The sequence below is a fragment of the Cebus imitator genome, unplaced genomic scaffold, assembly GCF_001604975.1.
Source record: "Cebus imitator isolate Cc_AM_T3 unplaced genomic scaffold, Cebus_imitator-1.0 Scaffold37, whole genome shotgun sequence".
Taxonomy (NCBI): domain Eukaryota; kingdom Metazoa; phylum Chordata; class Mammalia; order Primates; family Cebidae; genus Cebus; species Cebus imitator.
In genome coordinates, this window is record NW_016107352.1 from 117668 (window position 1) to 134862 (window position 17195).

The 17195-nt window shown below is 39.0% G+C and overlaps 1 protein-coding gene across 6 annotated transcripts; it reads right to left on the reverse strand.

Moving 5' to 3' along the window:
• Positions 1–680: 680 nt before the first annotated feature.
• Positions 681–16297, reverse strand: SAMD9L (sterile alpha motif domain containing 9 like). 6 transcript variants are annotated; one of them, XM_017525096.2, is made up of 4 exons: positions 15735–16297; positions 14595–14694; positions 12291–12394; positions 681–6481 (listed from the first exon to the last, which is right to left on the reverse strand). In XM_017525096.2, the coding sequence occupies exon 4, from the start codon at positions 6463–6465 to the stop codon at positions 1720–1722; it is 4746 nt and encodes a 1581-aa protein (XP_017380585.1). In that variant the 5' UTR covers positions 6466–6481; positions 12291–12394; positions 14595–14694; positions 15735–16297; the 3' UTR covers positions 681–1719. The 6 variants fall into 6 exon arrangements, with proteins under 6 accessions (XP_017380585.1, XP_017380584.1, XP_037593198.1 ...); XM_017525095.2 differs by having other exon boundaries at positions 681–6485; XM_037737270.1 differs by lacking the exon at positions 12291–12394 and having other exon boundaries at positions 14551–14694.
• Between the last annotated feature and the right edge of the window lie 898 nt (positions 16298–17195).

Sequence of the window (17195 nt, forward strand, 5' to 3'; positions counted from 1 at the left end):
TTATTTTATTCAAATGGTAAACCCATCACACCTCTGGGGCCACTTTCCCCATTCTTCAGGGTTAGAGAGGCCAAGAACTTACAACCTCTGGTAGCTAAGTACACTCCCTTGGTTACAGTGGGGCCAGAATTATTAACTCGGAAGATAGTTATGGTTAGCAGGAATATTTAGTAGTTTTTCCTCCTTTCATTATAATTTTTTTCTCTACGTCAAGCCTTTAGCTATGTCTCACTAAATGTTATAGTCCACTTTTAAGGAAGTTTAAAAGAAATAAGGATCAGGCCTATGTCCACAGGCCTATGAACACTTTGGAGAATACAACCATTTGGGAGATCCTGTTACTGTATGGACTAGTGGACTGCAGAAGAGGGAGGCAGCTGTTTGTAGGAGGAGCAGCTGCAGACACAGCTTTCAGAAACAGGGACATGTTCTGGACCATGTGAGGATTGCCCAGATGCAGAGAAATACAGGCCAAAAGAACCCCGATAGAGCATAGGCTTCTTGATGACAAGAAGAATTGGGTTTGGAGTTTGGAACATCTAAGTTACATTACAAAGAGATATAAAGATGTGGATAAATAAACATATTTCTTATTTCAATAGTCAATTTGATCTATATTAGACTATGTTTCACTTTATAGGCAATGGGTAGCTCTTAAATTCCAAGCTCTGGAATGGTGCTTTAGACTTTTCTGTTGTGAGTCTGGAAATGAGCTTCTGGGATGGCATTCCTTGGCACTGAAAAGTTGAGAAAACATGTTACCATGAGGAAGCCATCTAATCAGGCAGAGATGATGGTGGTCATGGAAGACTTCCCAGTGGAGATGACTCTTGAACTCAGTTGTGAATGACAAATCAGAATAGAAGGAAAGAGAATGTTACATAGACACAGGGCAATCTCAGCAGAGAGAACAGCATGTTTATAACACAGGTTGAGAAGTAAAGGGAACAAAGAGGGTAATGAGTGGGAAAAAAAGCCCAGGGGAGATGAGATCTAAGGAACAGGTGGAGATAAGGCTGTATTGACAGGCGACAAGAATGGCTAAAGGAAGACATTCATCTGTGAATGGGAAGAAGAGAATGGAGAGAGTTCAAATTTATGATTATTTTTGAACTCTTCTCTCTGCTGAAGCAAAGAGTTGGGAGAAGGGCAAGGGGTACAAGGAGTGTGTGTGTGTGTGTGTGTGCGTGTGTGTGTGTGAGAGAGAGAGAGTTGGCAGGGAGTTATATAGAGGATGAAGAACAACATAGTTACCTTCCACATATGTTTTTATTGATACCAAGTTAATTGAAACTCTGGTGTGGATCTGTGGGTTTGAGTTCAATAAGCTTTCTCGTTTACATTCATCTTATTTAAATCTTTGCTGTCACAGTGAAGAAATAATTCAGAAAACATATAAAAGCAATTGAATTTAACACAGATTTTATTGACCTATAATCAGTTATAATGTGACTGGTAGATACCAAAGGAATATATTAATTATTTGAGTCTGAAAATGCATATTTAAAACATTAAATAATTGACTCTCCTGTATGCCAAGTTTTGTGTGTAGGCCCGTTTCATATCTTAAAAAGGCTTTGAATTCATTCAGGGAGGCAAAAGCAAAATCTGTGATTAGAGGTAAGCCAATAATGTCATGAAAGTGCCATGAGAATAGAGAAAGAAATAAAATCATAAAGATATAAATAAACATATTTGAAGTATAGGTGATGTATCTTCTTAAATTACTTGTATATCATATGCCAGAGGGCCTTCAATGGAAAATCCTAGGTAGAAAGACACTCTTTCTATGTTCCTACCACTTCTGAGTGGACCTGAATAAACAGATGTTACTGGTATTTTAATTTTTTCCTCTGTTCCATATTCAATAGAGACTAGCTTGCCTTCAGCCTGACCAATTAGACGACGCAGGAGGCCTTTGACTTCATTTTTTTTCCACACATCCCCACTCTGCCAGAGGGAATTTGTATTCTGTACCTTATCAAAGTACTGCTCTATTTCAGCCTTGTGAACAATACTGTAGAGACCCTTCCTATTGCCCAGATAGAAAAGTGTGCTTGCCTGCTTGGATCTGCACATGCGCTTGTACTGTCCCCTGAAGGATCTATTTAAGGATGAAACGTACTTTTCTATTAGTTTGGAATCCTGATCTAGCTCTTGATTTTCTGGCCAGAACAGGAGGCAGGCCAAGAAATAAGGGTCTGGATATTGATGACTTAGTCCTACAAATTGCAAGACCTCTCGGAGTTGTTTTTTTAGCATGTTAAGTGGTTGAATGGACTTGGAGTTGGGCTTTAGACAACTGAGAATAATGTTGGCCAAAATAGAATTTTGTTTCTCATTTGTCATGCACTTTTTTGAGTTTTGATGCAGTAGGAAGGCATATTCATTCACTATAATTTCCATGATGTTTGCAGCATCTTTGTATTTTGGAGTAAGATATTCCAAGAGTCCAGCAAACCTATCTGCTCTCAGAGCTTCTAGATTTTTCCTGCAATTTTCCTCCTGGAGTAATTGACTCCCTTTATTTTGTAACAGATCTGAATCCAAATGGCAGAAAAGTTCTGTGTATTTCCTGAAACAACGACTGACTTTCTTGCTTAACATGACTTCCACAATTTCTTTTTGGGCATACCTCATTTTCAGAAGAACCATATAATCAATAAAAAAGTCAAAGCACCGTTTCAGATCTGATTGTAAATGTTCTAGGTGAGATGTGAACTTGCTAAGAGCCAAATAATATTCATTTTTGGGATCAGGAGGAATGGTCCACTTTCCTGATAAAAATTGCACCATGTGGTTTTCAGATAATTCATTTTCTTTGTGGAAAAAGGGAGTGAGCTGAAGAATCTGGATAGTGTAAAGACCAACTTCTATTTCACCCAAGAAACCAGCGGTATTGTACATGCCATATCGTCTCTGGGACTTCTGTGGTGACCAGGTCTCAGTTTCACAGTTTTTACTATCAGTTTGCCGTTGGGATTCTTTGAAAGCTCTTGAGGCTTTTTCGGCAGCTTCTAGGAGATGTGTTAGGTCATTAACAGTAATGTCCCTACAGTTTTTGTTCTCATCCAACCACCATTTGATTTCACTTTTGTAGACTTGACCAAGTGTATCTGAAATATAGGAATTTTTAGGTGCTTTCATTTTGGCCTGACATGCCCAGTCCAGAGCAGTGTTAAAGTCCTTCTCTTTAATGTAGAAATGTCTTGCTAAGGCTTGACAAATGAATGCATTTTGTGGGAATCGTCTACTTCCTGCACTCAAGACCTTTTCAATGTCTTTATTCTGTAAAGCTTCCATTAATGGGGAAAACAAAGTGTCTGTTTCATCTCCATACTCCCTGCGTTGTCTTGTAACCAGAAGAGTTTGAACATCATGTTGAAATTTGTCTCTTCCTATTCCAGAATCATAAAATAAACTCTCTTCTAATATCTTCAATGCAATTTGACATTTATCCAAGTGATAGCTTCTTTCCAGTTCTTTCAGACAGTACACGGCAATCAGAGGGTGAATGATACGCACACCTGTGTATCTCCCATATTCTGATACTTCTGTTTTTATTAGAAGTGTAGAATAAGTTCCCATCTTGTCTTCCAGGCTTTCAGGTTCCCAGGGTGTACTAGTGTATATGATTCCCAAAAATATTTCACACTGTGAAAGTGAAATTGTAGAATCAGTAACATAAGAGTTGAGTAAAGCTAGGAAGGAAATGAGTTGTACTTCCTTGCTGTCAACATCCTGTCCTTTTAGGATATTCCTGACTACATTTTCTATATATGTTTCATCAAAATTGCTTTTCATGATCATGAAGGAATAAAAGTTTTCACAATTCTTGTGCTGCTTTTCAATTTCCTTCAGTTTGGCCCCAAAAGCTCTTTGTTCCTTGGAAGAAAGTTGGTAATTTAGTGCAATACTGTCTGCCGATTTTGCACTTTCATCTGGATTCCGGGATCTCATGCAGTTTAAAATAATTACCAATGTATTTTCATATCGCAAATCCTTTTCTGCTAAATTTGAATGGATCACATTTTGTAGAATGTAGACATTTTCTTGTTCTTCAAAATCATCCACAAGGAGGAGCACAGGATGGCTCTTTGCCTTATAGGTGACCAGATTGGTCACTTGCTCGCCAATTTCTACAAAATCAGTTGTTTTGTTTTTTAACACAGCACATCTGAACTTTTTCTTTAAGTCCCAGAGAACATGCATAGCCAGTGTTGTACCCCCACAGCCTGGATGATGATAAAGATTAATGATTTTTGCAAATATTGGTTTAGGAGACTCTGCCAGGCATTGTATTAAATCTTTAAGCTTTTCGTAACTGTCCCTTTTCACAAAATCTGAAGAATAGTTTTCAGAAGAAAAATAGAAGTTCCACCATGATACTTTGCCACCTCGATAAAAGTGTTCTTCTTTAGATTTCCTAAATTCCAGGAATTTAGATTCATCTTTCTCGATGTCTGTGTCTCTACACTCATTTTCACAGAGGATTTCCAGTGCAGTCAAGACATCCTCTTCCTTTTTCTCTAGGATAATGGAAGAAGATCCATGGGCAGGCAAAAACCTTCTTGATGACTGAGTCACCGATTTTAGTTTAAGGATAGTGCTATTTACCAATTCTATATTTAAAGTAGAAATACTGTGGTTTGTTAATTCATCTTCTATATTCATTCTTGTTTGTAGTAGATCCTTCCATCGTTGGTAGGTATGTGAGCTTACAGAGATACACAACATATTTTCCATTCCTTTGAGAGCTTGATAGAAAGCCCAGAAAGTTTCAATGAGTGGATCTACTGGGCTTTCTACTGTAGAGAGTAATAGAAACACTACCAAAAATTTTCCTCTTGTCATTATATTTTCATCTGTGAGAAACAAAATCAGTTTCCTGACTTCTGAAGCTCTTTCTCTCTGCCATAAATGTGGTTCTAGAGGTTTATATGTCTCGCTTTTCAAATCTGATCTGCCATTGCAGAAAATCCAGCTGGGCTGCTGGTAAAGATTGAGAGCAGAAGTCTTCTCCCTCATGTTCGTTTTCTTGTCTTCATACTGATTTGGAAAGTGAAGGTTTGCCACTCGGCTTTCTTTGTAAGCTTTGACCACTCCCTTGATCTGAGATTCAGGATCAAACTCCAACACAGCAAACCATTTAATTTCCTTTAAAAAATCTAAGTGCTTGATTTGGTTTGGATGGCATTTATTTATTACAAGAATGTACCAGTCATAGTATGAATTATCTAGTGAGTCTCGGTTTCCTATGAGAAGTTTAACCAGCTTTAGTCCTTCACTCTCCTTCTTCATTGCCTTCATTCTGTATTCTTCTTCAGCCTCTTTCCTAGATGCTACCAGTGACTTTAATTTTTGTGAAAATGCTTTGAAATCTACATCCCGTTTGTTGGGATTGGCCAGGATATCCCTAGAGCTAGCCCCTTCTCTTACAAACAGTGAAGAATTTTGGTTTTGTTTCCATATTTTATCTGTACAACTTTGCATCTGAATGTAGAAATACTTATCTTTACATACAGAGTGTTTTGGAATAATATCGACTTCAATGACAAACCTGTCAGATGGTGTATTGTTCTGCAGGAGGACTTCCACAAACCTTGGCTCCCGAATACACTTCTTGGCTTCATTGATCTCACTTTCTTCAAAATACTTTTTGATCATTAGATTGAAGTGGTCAATGAAGACATCCTTACTGGTGATGTTCACACCAACAATTTCGCCATGGGGTTTGTCCTTGACTCCAAAATGGATGGTGCCATTGGTGCGTGAATTCATACAAGCTGATGCAAATCGGAAGACTTCGTTGCTAAATTTCATCTTAATGTCCTCTTCTGTGGCTCTTTCTGTGTCGGTGAGAGCTTTGAACTCATGTATTGGGTCGATGAGATTGAGTGGTCCTGTTTCAGGTTGTAGGATGTAATGTTCTATGTAGCGCTGGCTGTCATGGAACTGATCAAAAGGATATGGCATGCAAGTCAATTGTTCAGGTTTTAGCTTATCCTTTTTCTTGTCTTTGGCATTTACTACTTCATCTAACACATTTTCTTTCATAAGAATTGATTCTTGTTCTTTGATATCTCTGACCTCTCTGGGATCATAATCAATACTGGATGACACTGAATTTTTTTCTTTCCTTTTGGTCTGTTTTGGCTTTTTATGGTGTTCTGTTATAGAAGATTTTGAATGATTTAATTGTCCAGGATCATGATTGTCACTTTCAGGGGACGTATTATTCAATTTGTTATATGAACGTTTTATCAAAAGTGCTGGACCCCGTGGTAGCCCCATCTCTGTAAGGTCCTTCTCAGTTAATTCCTGCAGGACTAATCCTGTCACTTCTTCATTGAGCAGAATTTGCCCATATTTCTCATCAATCTTAAGGTCTTCAGTTACCCACTTTTTCACATGCTCTTTGGTCCAGTCTTTAATCATTTCAGGTAGAGTTACTTGTTTACTCATAGCAAAGCTTCAACTTCTTCCTTAGAAAAAGTAATATAATAAGTATTTTAGAATTATACTTTATTATTGAAATCATATAAACTGTGTATACATTCTCATACAGAAGATACATACGTATATAGATTTAGATATAGATATGTATAACATTGCTCAGGGCTGACTTAAAACTGCTTGATACTTACTTTAGCTGTTTTACCGTCCTAATTCATATCCTTGTTTCTTAGATGACTCTAATTGTAATTACGAAATAAGCTGTAGCTGCTAACTAGGTGAAACAACTTTTATCCTTATGATAATTCTCCCTTTTAGCTTAACATGGGGAAAGTTGGGTTTTTGTAACTTAAAACCAGAATCATAAGTAACATAGAAACTGGTTCCCACAGCACACAGGAATATTGCAAACAAACTTTAAAATAATGAAACTGAAGAGGTAGAGGTGGGTTGAGGAACAGGGATCCACAGATGTCTATCTTTGTTGCATAGTAACAAAGCAGTTGATTAAATAATCATCTGTTTTCTTTCGGAACTCAAGCTGTTAGGCCACAAGGCTAGGGGTGGGGGAACCTGGTAGCAAAATGTCAAGATAATTGATTTGGTTGGCTAATTCTTGTGCTTTCAGAAGGTACCCAAAGAGACTATCTGTAGTTCAAGCTGGGCCCGCTGAAACTAGATAGGGAAAATAGTATGAGTTTTTAATTTTGTTAGAGACTTTTTCACCTAAATTATTGATATGAGGCTAATAAAGATGATCCTACAATTATGTACTTTGATGAATGGCAAGAGCTGCCTATTTTCAACTCCTAGGACAGGGGTTTTCAACCTCAGTTATACATTAGAATCACTTGGCGTTCCACATCTGAGACTGTGTTAGTTGTTGAGGGAGTGAGGGTGGTGTTTTCGGGCATTAGTTTTAAAGTTTGCCTTGCTGAATACATTGTGCAGACAAGACCAACAGCAGTGGTTCCCAAGGTGTGGTCTCCAGACCAGCAGCATCACTTAGAAGCTGGCTAGAAATGTAAATTCTCAGGCCCCACTTAGACCAACTGAATCAGAATTTAAAAGATAAATAAATTAATTGGTCTAAGTAAGCAGAAAAACCAGAAAGTGAAAACCTTTTAAGGACAGACAAAAAACATGAAGGATCAAATACAAAAACACTAGAGTAAGCTATAAAGGGAGAAAATACAAGCATTTTAAACCAGGGGTCCCCAAACCCCATGACATGGACCAGTGCCAGTCCCTAGCCTATTAGAAACTGGGCTGCACAGCAGGAGGTGAATGGTGGGTGAGCTGGCAAAGTTTCCTTCATCTGCATTTACAGTCACTCCCCATAGCTTGCATTACTGCCTGAGCACCACATCCTGTCAGATCAGTGGCGGCATTAGTTTCTCATAGGAGTGCAAACCCTGTTGTGAACTGTGCATTTGAGGGACCTAGGCTGCACACTCCTTATCAGAATCTAATTCCTGATGATTAGTCACCATGTCCCAATAACCCTAGATGGGACCATCTAGTTGCAGGAAAACAATCTCAGGGCTTCTACTAGTCTACATTATGGGGAGTTGTATAATAATTTCATTATGTGTTATAATATAGTAATAATAGAAATAAAGTGCACACAAAATGTAATGCCCCTGACTCAACTCAAAACCATTCCCCACTACTCTGTGGAAAAATTGTCTTCCATGAAACCATCCTAGTTCCAGAAAGATTGGGGACCACTGTTTTAAATGATTTGTAATTTTTAAGTTCCTTAAACCTAATGAATGCTATAAGTTTAAAAAAAAAGTAATGCACAGCCAATCACAAAGTCTAGCCAAACTGCAAATTTTAAACATCTGTGCTTGGAACTTCTTGGAAAAGTTCACCTAATAGTTATGCATAAAGAATAAGCTAAACTGGGGCTTCAGCTTGCAGCCCTGTGATTGGCCACAGAGAAAACCTGAACTACCCACTTATGGTGTGAATACCGTATTTGCACCAGAATGATTTACCCCATCCATAGGCATGCAACCACTGAGTACAGCAGCTTCCACTTGCCTTGATAAAACTGTTCCTGGTTGCCTTAGTGCCTTGAATTCTCTTACCCTGGCTTCAGTCTGTGGGTCACAACTAGCCCTGAGCCAATTAGCAGAACTATGAGCAACTGGCACAATGAATGCTATAAATATATTTTAGATGATCGAGTCTGTTCATCTGTAGTGTATACAGAAGTCACTTGTAGGTCTTAGGGGTCCCACAAGAATTAGCCCATATCTTGTAACTAGAGATAAGTGTTATTCATCTTAAATAGTGTCAGCTGTTCATTCATTCCGCACGTATTTAATGAGTACCTATTATGTACCAGGCATCATGCTCAGGAAAAACAGTGATAATCAAAACAGATGTGAAGTTCTTTCATGATACTTATCATCCATTAAAGAAGATAAAAAAATAAAATAAGTCACACACACATACACACTCAAAAAAGTTTATGCTGACAAAGTGTGGTAGTGCTTTTTGTTAGACACAAGAAGGGGTCTAGGCCTGGGATATGTGAGAGGGAAGAGAGTGAGAACATTGGGCAGGTGAAGTTATGGGAACTGCTGGAGTCATGTGGGAAGCAAGTGAGGGAGAAAGCCTGGGTGACAGATTAGGGAGTAAGAAATGGTTTACCTATTGGTCTACCTATTGCTCCACCTTTTGGTGGACCTGCCAAAGGCTCCTCTAGTGGGTCCAAGGGGTATAACAAGGTGCTGTTCCAGCCACGGGTAGTTCCTACTCCTGTACCCAGAGCCAGGTCACTCACTGGGCCTCCCATGGAGTACTCTGGGCAGAGGGAGCCTGAGAGTCTGGTAGGGTCATCCCTGATCTTTCCATCTCCCCCGAAGAGGCCCTAAGTGTCATCTCAGGTAAGACCAAGGGAGGGGCCCTGCCTCACCTGTTTATAAGCATTATGTAAAACCAATAGTATAAGCAGTAATTAATAAACATATTTCTAATAAAAACTTTTTTGAAGTCATTACATATGAGATAACTACCATAGAATTTTAAACCTTAGTCTTAAGATATTTCATACTTTGAAAATTTGCTGAATACTTACTTTTTATACATTTTTAGTCACTTTAATATTTTGTATTAAAATGTGGGAAGCTGAAGGGAAGACAACACTCATGTCCTCAGATACTATTTCTGTTCTAATTATTGCTAGCTCAATAGATACATCATTTATCCTTCCAATACATTGGCCTCTCACTCGATTGACTTTTATCTTGATATCAACCCATTTCTATTCCCATGGTCACATCCTTGACATTATCATTACTATTATGGGTTGAATTCTATCACCCCAAAATTCATGCTTTGAATTCCTAACCTCACAATGTGACTTTATTTGGAGACAGGATTGTTGTAGATGTAATTAGTAGATGTGAAATTATTAGAGGGGGCCCTAATCCAATATGAATGATGTTTTTGTAAAAAGGGGACACTTGGGCACAGAGGCTTTCTTACACACAGGGAGAACAGTATGAAGACAAAAGCAGAGATCAGTGTGATGTTTCTATAAGCCAAGAATCACCAAAGATTGCCAGCATGCTACTGTGAAAGGCATGGAAGAAATTCTCCCTTGTAACCCTCAGAAGGAAGCCACCCTGCCAACACCTTGATCTTGGATTTCTAGTCTCCAGGATTCTGAGATAATACATTTCTGTCGTTGAAGTGACTCTTTGCTACTTTATTATGGCAGCCCTAGCCAACAAATGCAGTTACTGAGAACTACAAGCCCTCTATCCTCTCTGTTTCAAACACTTCCCTGTCCCCACCATCTCCTGCCCCTCAGGCTCACTGCCTTTAGTGCTCAAACACTAGTAAATATTTCTTTAACACCAACACCTTCGATCCATGGATTCTACTACTGTCTCACTTTTCCACACTTCATTCATGTTTCACTTTCCCTCTTTTACTGGCTTAATATTGTTCTGAATATTCATCATCATCACTTATTTTCTCCTCTGTGGTACAACTCGTAGTTAAACCACAATGCTACTTATATCCACCACTGAGTCCCTAACAGCTTGTCAGAGCATGGCTGGACAATGGTCCTCCATACCCTGACTGCAGCGTGCTGGATGATGACCTTTCACACCTTGACTGGAACATGGCTGGACAATGGTCCTCCACACCCTGATTGGAACATGGCTGGACAATGGCACTCTATACCGTAACTGATCTCACCTTAATGCTCTCAGCTACCATGCTCTATTTCTCTGCTTTAGTGACTCTTATTCTCCTAAATGATCATTTCACTGTCTCTCCTCTCTCATCAAACCTAAAACACTTCCTCACCATGATTACCTTGCTTCCTGTTTAAGCCATCAGATATGAAGCAATCCAAAGAGAATTTCTCCAAACTCCTGAAACCACATCTACCGACCGACCTGCTTTCTTCACTTTTCTTGTGTTACTACATCATATGTTAGTATGATAACACACAACATCAAAATATTGGCTGAGTGCGGTGGCTCATGCCTGTAATCCCAGCACTTCAGGAGGCTGAGGCGGGCAGATCACTTGAGGTCAGGAGTTCGAGGTGAAACGCTGTTTCTACTAAAAATGCAAAAATTAGCTGGGCGTGGTAACAGGTGCTTTTAATCCCCGCTCCCTGGGAGGCTGAGGCAAAAGAATGGTTTGAACCCAGCAGGTGGAGGTTACAGTGAGCCGAGATCATGCCACTGCACTCCAGCCTGGGGGACAAGAAGAAGACTTCATTTCAAAAAAAAAAGGTCAAAATATTTTTTAGCAAGAATTCCACCATTTCCCACCCCTATGATGGTAGCTGAGAAGAGATGTAACAATTTGAAGCTATTATATATTTAATATTATTTTCATGTTAATTTTGCCATCTGTCAATTATAAGCATCTTATATGATTTATAATCCATATTTAGTTGGAGCTGTTATTTAATTTAGGTGACAATGATTTGGGCAAAAACGTTTTAATAATGCTTTGACATAACTTTTGGGCTCTTTCTGTGACTTCAACATACATCTTAGGCTGTTGGCATAGTTTTAAACATGACATTCATGTTTAGCAAGAAGCTACATATTGTGTATAAAAGGGGAGGAACTGTGATCAGAAAAATGATGTCATGATTAATTTTGTCTCCTCTCAGTGAGCCTGTTTTCCCACTTATAGGAAAATCAGACCAGAACTAGTGTTGTCCTAGTTGTTCCTTGTTTTTGTCCTGTTTTTCCAAAAGAAACGCACCTGAAACTGCTGTATTTAACATGGGTGTAGCTGCTCTGGTTGGAGCTGGGGAGAAGACCTGTACCTTATCTTCATTCTGTTCTGAGATAATTTTGAAACCCAGAGTTCTCTTTATTTTTACACTAGGCCCTCCCTATCAGTGGATACCACATCCGTGGATTCAACCAACTTCAGATTGAAAATATTTGAAAAAAAATTGCATCTGTACTGAACATGTACAGACTTGTTTTCATTGTCACTATTCTCTAAACAATACAGTATAACAACTGTGTAATATTACACTGTACTAGGTATTATAAGCAATCTAGAGATGACTCAAAGTACATGGGAGGATGTGTATAGGTTATAGGCAAATACTTTGCCATTTTATATTAGGGACTTGAGTATGTCTGGGGTTTGGTATCTGCACAGGTCTGAGAATGAATTCCCTGCAGACACTAAATTTCAGGATCTACTGCCTAAAGACTATTATTTTTCTCTGTAAAGACTAAGTAGGAAGAATCAAACTGTCCTGGTCTTTGCAAGCTCTGGTGCTCACCCCCTTTTTTAGGAGGCTGGGCCTCACTGGGCTCACTCACCTCACTGGGCTCACTCATTCACTTCCTGTGCCTCTAGGAAAGGATGCTCAGAATTTCAGCAGCCGACCAGCAGGCCCACTTCTGCTCTATAACGCTCTGTGTAACTGAAACCACAAAGTTAATAGTTTCATTTTCTTGAAGAGCATGTTCAAATTAGGTATTTTTACCCAGTTTCTATACAAGCTAGTGGTGAACAAAAATGTTTCATGAAATGAAGGCTAAACTTTGGAGGGCTTTATTCTAACTTATAGGACAGAGGATGGCATAGCTGCACACAGCTACAATTTTCTACACAGTTTTATATGCTTGGATTCCTGATCTTCTGGTCTACACCTTACCCAGGTTTTCTAGCCTCACTCCCAGAGCCTTCCAACTCTAGAAATATGCTGCACCCTTGCCATGCTTGCTGGAAGGTTTCTTTTTTAAAAATTCTGCAGTCAGCACAAGTTACATCTAGTGATACTTATATAAAAGCAGTGATATTTCTTATTCCTTTCAAAATGGTCTCATAAGAAACAGCTTATGCACACTTGTAAGTATATTCATTTTCAAAGTTTTGTTTTACTTTTTAGAATTAATTTTTAAAGATAGCTTTTAAACAGAGTTGACTAAACAAGACTTTAATGATTAGTAACTTACTAGGACTTTTCTGAAAACGTCTATCTTTATATTAGAAACATGAAATAAGTCTTCATGAGCCTGTTTGATGTGGATCCCTTAGATTAGTTCCCCTTTCTTGAGAATTTGCAAGAGTCACATTCCGGAAAGCAGCTATGAGGAAGCAGAGCTGTAGGTAGAACAGACTTGTTCCTTGTTCAGTTTACCAAAGGATATACTTGTTGAGAACATATTGCATAAAACAATGATATCACAACCAATTAAAATGTAATAGACCAGATTTCTGCTTAGGAAATGTTTATGGAACAGATTCTCCTTCTAACTTTCTACTATGAAACTGTTCAAACATACAGAAAACCAGAAAGAATAGTGAAAAGAATACCCTTCTAGGTAGTATCTCTTTGTATACTTAAATCCTTCTAAGAAAATAATAAACCTCCAACAATATGTGGCAGGTATACTTTATCTCTGTTCCAGCATTCCATGTTCAATGTAGAGCCAGTCCTATGGGCTATATCTTCACAATATGCCCAGTATTTGACCACCTGTCACCACTACCACCTAGTCCAAGCCATCCTCATCTCTCTCCTGGATTATAGGAATAGCTCCCTCATCAGGTTCCCTCTTGCTGTTATTGATCCCTTCAGGGACCTCTCAAAAAAGGCAGCCAGAGTGACCCTGTTAAAATGTAAATAACATCATGACAATATTGTGTCCACCCCTGCTTGTAGCTTTCCATCTGACAAGGCCTCACACCATCTGGTAACCCGTTAACCCTCTGATATTACGTCTTTTATTTTTCCCTCCCAATCTGGCCCAGCCACCTGACCTCCTCATTGCTTCCTGTAGGAGGCCCCTGTCCCTGTTTGCAGCCACTACACTTGCATTCTCTTCCTGGAATGTCCTTGGATACCAGCAGGGCTCACTCACTTTCTTGAGATCTTTTGTCAAATGCCACCTTCTCAGCCAGGCACTGTTTGGCCAGCCTACTGCAAACTTTATACTACCTCCCAACACTTCTATCTCTCTTCTGGCTTTCTCTACTTAGGACTTATAACAAGCAAATATTTTATATATTTTAACCTACTTACTTTGCTTTTCTGTCCCACCCATTAATCTATGCATTCCAATGAGGACAAATTTCTTTACATTTTCTTCATTATCCTGCATTGCCTAGCACAAAATAGATTCTTAACAAAAATCTGTTAAATGAATAACATATTTCCTTAGAGTAGTTAAAAGTAATGAATATTTGAAAGCCCTCAAGCTAGCAACGTCTGTGAGTCAAAGGACTTTCTCACTTTTTTAGGGTAATTACTTCACTTGGCTGGAAGCCCAGATAGAAATCTGGGGAAATCTCTTTACTGAGCTACCCTTAGGCCAGAACTAACTTCAGCTTCTATCGTCTGGTCACAAAGAATGAAAAGGAAGTTTTTCTCAAAAGGAAAAGAAAATTAATAAATATGTTTTCTCCTGCAGTTTTTGTAGGTACCCTACTTTCATAAGACACCTTGCCAACTTTCTGCTGTGTCACTCACAGTGGCTGAGTGAGGCCATTTCTCACAAAGCATTATTCCCTGGAGGAGGTGAGGTCCCTTTTGACTCCAAGTCCCCAGTGTCTTAAGACCTCTGCTGTTTTCACCTGCAGCCTCTGCTGGGAAGCTGATCTTCTGGCAAGGGGCTTACCGCTTTCCACTGACACAATCCACTCAGGTGAGGTGCAATGCCTTCTTTAAGCCAGAGTCCTCTTTCAGTAATTTAACCAGCCACTCTCTCTCTTGAAATCCTAAAGATGGAAAAAACAGAGTCCAGATTTTTTATTTCATTTTAGCTAGTGCAATTTAAGAGCATCTGGATATATGCTGTTGGAACTAAGTAACAATCAAAATTATCCTGATTAGTGTGGACTAATTTTGTGATTGCCTGGGTATAACACTTGCCTTTTTAGAGACCCTCAGTGTCCTGTTTTGAAACAATCGTAAACACAAATATTGTTTAGATACATTGATTACTGACAAAGGGGCTGCAGGTTGCCATCCTCAACACTCCAGTTTTCTCTTTGCTGTTCAGCAAGAGGTACTAAATCAGCAAACTCTCAGGGACAAGCACAGGTGCCCACCCCATCTTTTAGAGGCCCTCAGCAACACCCCAGATATCCATGGGGAGCTCTGCAGGATTCTTAGAACTGAAGTAGTGGAAAAACACTTCAGAATCTTGGCTGTAGCCCAGGAGAGCCACCCACACCCTCCTCCCATAGTCTGGCAAAGGGAGGCCACACAAGGAAGTTAGTTTCGTTTTCCTGAGAACACTTTGTATTTTTTGTTTGTTTGTTTTCAACCAGGTTGCTGTATAAAATGTATGTAGATGAAATACTTTAATAGAAGAGTATATAGCCTCTGCAGAGTATTACCCTCGATGAAATGTAAAGCTTTTAATAACATCTTACATTATGAAGAAAAAATTTTGCGTAATTTTACAAGATCACAGGTTCCTTTAGAATTTTCTGTGCTTAAATTCCTGACCCTGTTTGCATCATTACTCCATTCTCTTTTGCAAAGCCTGCCTGCCACAATCAGAAACCCTCCCTCCATCCTAATTACACTTAATGGTATGTTTCTTTTTAGAAGAGGACTTATAAAGCTATTATCAGTTAAATATACTGACATGTATTTAATCCATTGATGTTTCTAATTACTTTAGTAGTTTTATAAGTAATGGTTTATGTACAAACATATATTTATTTAAAAAGTACAGCTGAAGTTTTAAAAATATAGCTGTCCCCTCAAAGGTATAACAAATAAAGGTTTAATAATTCAGTTTACTTACCAGGATTTTCCTGAAAACTTCATCAAGCTTGAAACAGTCATTTGAGCTTTTGCTGTCTCATTCCTCTTCTGATGGCTGGGTGACACAGAACTGTAACGATCTTTTTTAAAAAAAAACTAAGGCATGAAATTGTGAAGTTTTCTGTTCTCCCGGTGCTCTGACTTTCTGTGGGCGTGTCAGAGTGTCAGTACAGAAAAGCAGGAGGAAGTTGAAGGGTAGAGAGTTTCAGTTTCGTTTTAGAACATTCTTTTTTCTTGGGTTTAGAAGGATCTAAAATACTTTTAAATCAATAACATTACCAAAAATATCAAAAAATTTGAATCACTGCTGAGAAACTGCTTACCAGACAGATTTTTAAGTCATAAGACTTAAGAAATAAGGAAACAAATAACAAACAAAAAGAACCAATGACCCAAAAACCTACCTACAGGACAAAGAGAATGGAAATAGTAGGAAGAAAGAACATAAATGTCTCAGTGCAATCTAAGTTCCTTTTACATATGTTAAAGTCCTAATCCTCAGTACTTCCCAATGTAACTGTATTTGGAGATAAGGTCTTTCAGGAGGTAATTAAGTTAAATGAGGTCCTTAGAGTGATCCTAATTTAACCTGACCATGTCCTTATAAGAAGAGGAGATTAGGACACAGAGGGATGACCATGTGAAGACACAAAGAAAAGATGGCCATCTACAAGCCAAGGGGAGAGACATCAGAAGAAACCAACCCTGATGATGTCAGAGGTGTTTGGACCAGAGCGACTCCATTTTGAGTGAGGACTAGGAATTTGAGGCTGAGACTTACTAGCCTGCATTCTCAGAAAGGTGGGCATTCCTGGCCTCTAGATGTTTATGGTTAGGGGCACAAATTTAATAATGTTTACTAAGCAGACCCAGACTTGGGAGTGTCCAGATAACCCAATATCTGGAAAACAAAGGCATTTCTAATTTTGCTTTAAAGATAATCATATTAATTCCTGCAAAATATACTAATTAAGAAAATTAATTCTTTACCACAAACCCTTGTAGCAAAACACATCTCCCCATAAATACAAGCATTGTACCTAGAGGGTGGATGAGCTCCTCCTCTTTCGGGAACGTCCTACTCTGTCTATGGAGTTGCTGTCCTTTTGCCACTGTACTTTCTTAATAAACTTGCTTTTACTTTGCACTGTGGACTTGCCCTGAATTCTTTCTTGCATGATATCCAAGAACCCTCTCTTTGGGTCTGGATTGGGACCCCTGTTCTGTAACATATTTCTGACAACCATGAAGGACCCATACTGAAGAAACCCCACCCACCGCAAGCCAAGGGAAACCGCCTGCAGCACTGATTGGATGACTTTGGGTGAGTGGTGGGTTACCTGGGTAAAGGATGGGATTGGGTTAGAGTCCCTCTGAAGACAGGGTGGGTTAGAGGCCCCTCTTAAGAGAAGGCAAAGACCCTTGTCTGACCTTGGGTTAG

What these genes read in the sequence shown, in the direction of transcription:
- SAMD9L (XM_017525096.2), bottom strand. Translation starts at nt 6,465, where the DNA reads ATGAGTAAACAAGTAACTCTACCTGAAATGATTAAAGACTGGACCAAA.